The sequence below is a fragment of the Macadamia integrifolia genome, chromosome 5 (genome assembly GCF_013358625.1).
Source record: "Macadamia integrifolia cultivar HAES 741 chromosome 5, SCU_Mint_v3, whole genome shotgun sequence".
NCBI lineage: Eukaryota > Viridiplantae > Streptophyta > Magnoliopsida > Proteales > Proteaceae > Macadamia > Macadamia integrifolia.
Window position 1 is genome coordinate 25,453,867 of NC_056561.1, and position 5,219 is coordinate 25,459,085.

The window sequence follows — 5,219 nt, forward strand, 5'->3', positions numbered from 1 at the left end:
TACTTTCTTTTCTTTTTTTTTTTTTTGGTAAATAAAAATTCAATGCCAAAGGAGAAGAAGGGGTACCTTACAATGCCCCCAGAAGGGGAGAACAAGAGAATGATACAAGGAGGAAAATCATCAATGGGGAGGGGGAAGGAGGAGAAGGGCGGAAGAGGGCAAACTCCAAGAAACAATAACGAGCATGTTTCTTGGGGACACTCTAACATCACGATAGGGGAGCAAAGCAAGCTTGGATGAAACATTAAAGAAGATAGCTTCCCAAATCTTACCAAAAGATCTGGAGTAGGAAGACCATCTAAGAAGATTTTGCTCTATACAAATATGGTACATGGAAGCATCAAATGCCAACTTTCTAGCAATATCACAGACAGGGTTACCAGAAAAAGTCTTTTCAATCCAAATTCATTCTCTCAAGAGGGGTAGGGATATCAAGTCAAAGTGTTGATGCCCCAATGATCAGCAAGAAGCATGGTTCAAGATTTCGCCGAGTTCTCGCTAATATCTCGTTTTTCCAAAAAGGCGAGACGAGATGTATGCCGAGATATAAATTATACAAAAACTCGACCAAGATCTCGAGATCTCACCAAATCTGTCTGTCTGTCTGTCTGTCTGTCTCTCTCTCTCTCTCTCTCTCTCTCTCTCTCTCTCTCTCTCTCTCTCTCTCTCTCTCTCTCTCTCTCTCTCTCTCTCTCTCTCTCTCTCTCTCTCTCTCTCTCTCTCTGTAGAAAAAACACTAAGGAGCAAGAATTTTGGTGTTTTTGCTTGAGGATCTTCGTTCCTACACTCATTGAAGCTTAAAGAGTAGAGAATATTACCTCCTCATCCACATTTAGAGTTACTTTTCTTATATGTGATGTCTTTTAAATTCTTATGATTATGTTCATGTGTTGATTGCGGAATGTGGATTGTGGAATAGAACAAACTAGCCTAAGGTCCGAAGAGTCGGAGACTACTTACAAAGGGTACGAAGTCAAAGTACAATTTTAGGTTTGATTTAAAACAAAAAAAAACAAAAAAAACAAAACAAAGCAAAAAAAACCCCCCGATGTTTCCATAGTGTTTAGAAGTCCTAAAATAGGGTAAATACCAACTTTCAGGTGCTACAAAGATTATATAGCCATCGAGACCAACCACCAAGTTGACCGGGAAAAAATACATAATCTCGGCGAGATCTCACTTTTCTGGATTAGCGAGATGGAAGGCGAGAGCGAGATCTTAAACTTTGGCAAGAAGAAACACTCAACAGGCCATAAAAGAACATATGATCTTTATAATATCGAACCACATAGAGATAAGGGTATGCAGATCAATGAGGGGACTTCTTGTATAGGGAGAAGACAGCAACCTCAAGATATAAATCAGCAAGGAAACAAAAACCGCAGGGTTCAAGGCCGTGGAGATATACGAGCATACAATATAAGAACTCCTGATATCCATATTAAATCAATTAGGTGTCTACACACCTATAATATAACTACCCAAAGGTCAATTTCAACCAAATGGACTGCCACCAACACCTCATGGAGCTCCCAAGCTTGCGCATAGGTTTCCATGCAGGATGTTAAGAATGTACCCTGGACCCTTTGTACCGTGGGGTTACAAAGGGATTATGTGTCCCACAATGAGGGCATTTCTCCTCTATCATGACTAAGTCTGTGCCATGGTCATGTGGTTGGATTTTGGTTAGGTGTCTTTCTTATTTTGTCTTTATTTGTTTCCTAATTAGTCTAGGTTGCTATTTCCTTGCTAGAATAGGTCCCAAGTTATTTATTTCCCTTTTCTCTTGTAACTGTTTTGGATTATTTATATTGAATGAAAGGGGGCTGCTAGAGCACGATATTGAAAGCTCTAGCAGTCTCGGTTTCTCTTCTTCTTCTCTCAGTCTTCTTCTTCTGCCTCTTTTCCATCTTATGTGATTACTGGTTATCGATCCTTGATTCTGGTACACGGGACTGATGTCTAACACAACTGCATCACCCCCACCATTTCTGGAGTTCCTAAGAGAAAACCCAAACAATTTTGAGACCTAAAAAATTGATATACTTTCTCATTCCTATGCGTTGATTCTCTCTCCATGGATGGAATTTTGCCGCACTTCCCAACCATCGGAAGGAAATAAATACACATATTGTTGGCAAGGATTCTCCTGCCAGCACACCAATTAAAGAAGCACCTAAAGTAGGACTCCCCTCCATTGCATTACCAATCAATTCCACAGGTCATAGCATCCTCTCATCATATCTCCCCGTGGACAAAAATTATAAATACATCTACATCTGATATACATTAAATGATAAACAACACACGTACGGGCCATACCATTTAGCAACTTAATGATGAGGCTAGCCAGTGGCAAAAATAATAACAATGCTGAATGCCAAAAAAAACATACGAGCAATTATAGAAAAGTAAATGATCATTTCATTATTTCCAAACAAGAATCAATTCAGGCACAATTAAGTTATTCATTTACTTGCACACAAAGACGCATCCCTTCAAAATGGAAACTTGAGATAAAGATAATATCAAATTAACATAGAAACCTGAGGGAAAGAAAAATAGACCTAAAAGGTCAAATGAAAGAAGACTAATAAATTATCTCTCCGTGCAAAGTCATCCAACCTCCAACAACATTAGAACCACATTATCAACAATGACACAAAGCAAGGAGATTTATGCTGTTGGGATTACAGAGTTCATAACATCCCATTATCATTTGTTCCTGCAGATAAAAATTAGTACACATCTACATATGCATCCACTACTAGATTAACGACATGCCAACACCCATACCATTCAGCAATGTAAATGGTGATGCTAGTCAATAGCAAACATGATACAATGCTAACAAATATAAAAGAAATTATAGGGATTAGTTAATAGCAATTTCATTACTTCCAAAAGCATTTCAAGCACAACTATATTTACCAATTTACTCTCAAAAATAGAAACTTGAAATAATGATAATAACAACCGTGCTTAGAGACCCAGGAAAGAGCAGTATAAAAGTAAAATATGAAAAGATAGAAGGAATGAAGAATCAACCATCTCTCGATGCACGGCACACAATAGCGTTTCCTCCTACAATTGTTACACATAACCACTCTTTCTTTATCGCTCCTTTGGCACTGATGGCACATGGAGGAATCCTCATCCACTCCCTGTTTCCCAAAAGAAATCTCAAATTGGTAGCAATTTCACTGAAAAACAAATGAAATTTCAGGCTAAACCAATTGAGAATCTACTTACATAAGTATTCCTCTTAAATTTATTCTTTTTACCCTCTACATCTTGTTCAGTATTCTTTTCATCTGGTTTCATAATATTTTGATCTAGGTTCAGCGCCACCTTCTTCCTGGAACGCAATGTCATGGTCCTCTCTGACTCGATCTGGTTTCCCCTCGCATTAGACTTCGTTGTGCTTTCCAATCCCTGTTTGCCGGGATCATTCTTAACCCTGGCTACAGAATTGGGCTTGCAAGTACCATCTTTCTCCCACTCCTCGTACCCCTCATCCAAAACTTCTTCCTTCGCCTTTACCATATTCTTTTTCCTCGTACGAAGAACTCTGGAAGCCTTAAGATGATGCTCTTGGCACACATTCTTACCATGGATTCTCCAGTTCTTACACCGCCATTCCTTTCCATCATTTCGGTTGCAACGCAGCTCATCTGGAGGTGTCTTGTACAAACTAATATCCACCTTCTTCCCATTTTCTTCCACTGGAGTTTCAGAAACCCTAACCCTCGACTCCTCCCCTTTCGTTCGACAACTAGATTTGATATGCTCTGCACAAATGTTCTGCTGGCCTAAACTCAGCTTTCTACAACGTCCTCTACCATCGATGAAAGCGCAACGCATCGCGTAGGGCCTTCCTCTGCTACCACGTTTAACCATAGAAGCCCCAGGATGCGTTCCTCTGCTACGACATTCAACTTCGAGATGCTTATCACAGTTACTTTTACCGTTTGCCTCGTTTTCTTCAGCTTCCTGAGCTAAGTTTCCAAGAACCCTAGAAGCCTTAAGAGGCCTTCTTCCACCATAAGATTCAACCCTAGAAGCCTTAGGAGGCCTTCCTCTCCTTCCTCGCCTTCCTGGTTCAAATTTGAGATGCTTATCGCAGTGCGTTTTGCCTTCGAGTCTCTGCTGATGGCACCGCGATGAAGTGGTTTCGAAAACGCAACGAAGGTCATCGGGAGTAGGCTGAACTGGACTTCGAACAGCACAAGCATCGTCGCCGCCTTCCTTGTCAGACATGGCTGAAACCGGTGACGAAATCCGTTGGGAAACCCTTCTCCGCGTATGTTTCACTGGAACAGTCGCGGTTTTTGAAAAGGAAAAAAGACCACTTGTCCCGCCAAATAGAGAAATACTGTTTCGTCAATTGCCTTTTACTTATATACGAGAGCGAGTTATATAATATAATGGTGATCATAGAGAGGGTGACTTCTAACCTGCGCCTCGAGTACAACGAGCCTCCATCTTATCAATCACGTCCTGAAAGAACGGGGAAGCGTTTCTTGTGTGGAGTGCAGCTGTAGTCTGCGCGAGGACCAATTAGATTGTATGAGGGAGTATTCGCAGATACGTTATTTTATAAGGTTTATCGGGTGGGTCAGTCACTTTACTTTATTAAAGAATTACTGGCTTCTAACTATGGGTATCTAAAGGTCGGTTCGGTTCAGTTATGATCTAGTTTGAGTCGATTTCAATGTGGGAATAGTGAAAATTGAATCAGAACGATAAGGAAATTCTGGTTTTGATTTGATTTCTTGTATCGGTTTGGTTTTTATTTTGATATATTTAAGTTTGATTAACAATGTAAATTCGTACAAAATTATGTAAAATTTTGATTTTTTTTTTATTAGTTTTGGTTTGATTTCGGTCCGGATTCTGCATCTGTTTTGTTTTGATTTTGGATTCATTTGGTTTTTAGTATTGCTCAATTCGATTTCATGTTGTAGCATCACCACCTAAAACTGACCCGAATGAGACTTCTGATCAGCCCGGAATAATTTTTTGCTTCGGTTCAAATTTTATTACCAATTTAATTTAGGTTTTAACACCACTAATAACAACAACAACAACATAGCTGATCCTTATCTCTCCCCCCCCCCCCCCCCCCCCCCCCCCCCTCAGGCCACCCACTCAGTTAATTTTCTTCTTTTTTGGATAAATTACTACTTACAATTAATTTGATTTTAATCCTTGGATGA

At 39.9% G+C, this 5,219-nt stretch overlaps 1 protein-coding gene across 3 annotated transcripts in view; it reads right to left on the reverse strand.

The window, feature by feature from the left end:
* Positions 1–4,394, reverse strand: part of LOC122078449 (lysine-specific demethylase JMJ25-like) — a 52,096-nt gene extending 47,702 nt beyond the window's left edge. For 2 of the 3 annotated variants that reach the window (XR_006140071.1, XM_042644432.1), the window contains exons 1-2: positions 3,253–4,393; positions 3,049–3,164 (exon numbers count right to left, since the gene is read on the reverse strand). Coding sequence is in view for 1 of the 3 variants with exons in the window: in XM_042644432.1 (XP_042500366.1) it covers positions 3,049–3,164; positions 3,253–4,260 (1,124 nt within the window). In the remaining 2 variants the exon portion in view is untranslated. Of the gene's footprint in view, positions 1–3,048; positions 3,165–3,252 lie in introns of all 3 variants that reach the window. The other variant, XR_006140072.1, reaches the window with a different exon arrangement.
* Positions 4,395–5,219: the final 825 nt, after the last annotated feature.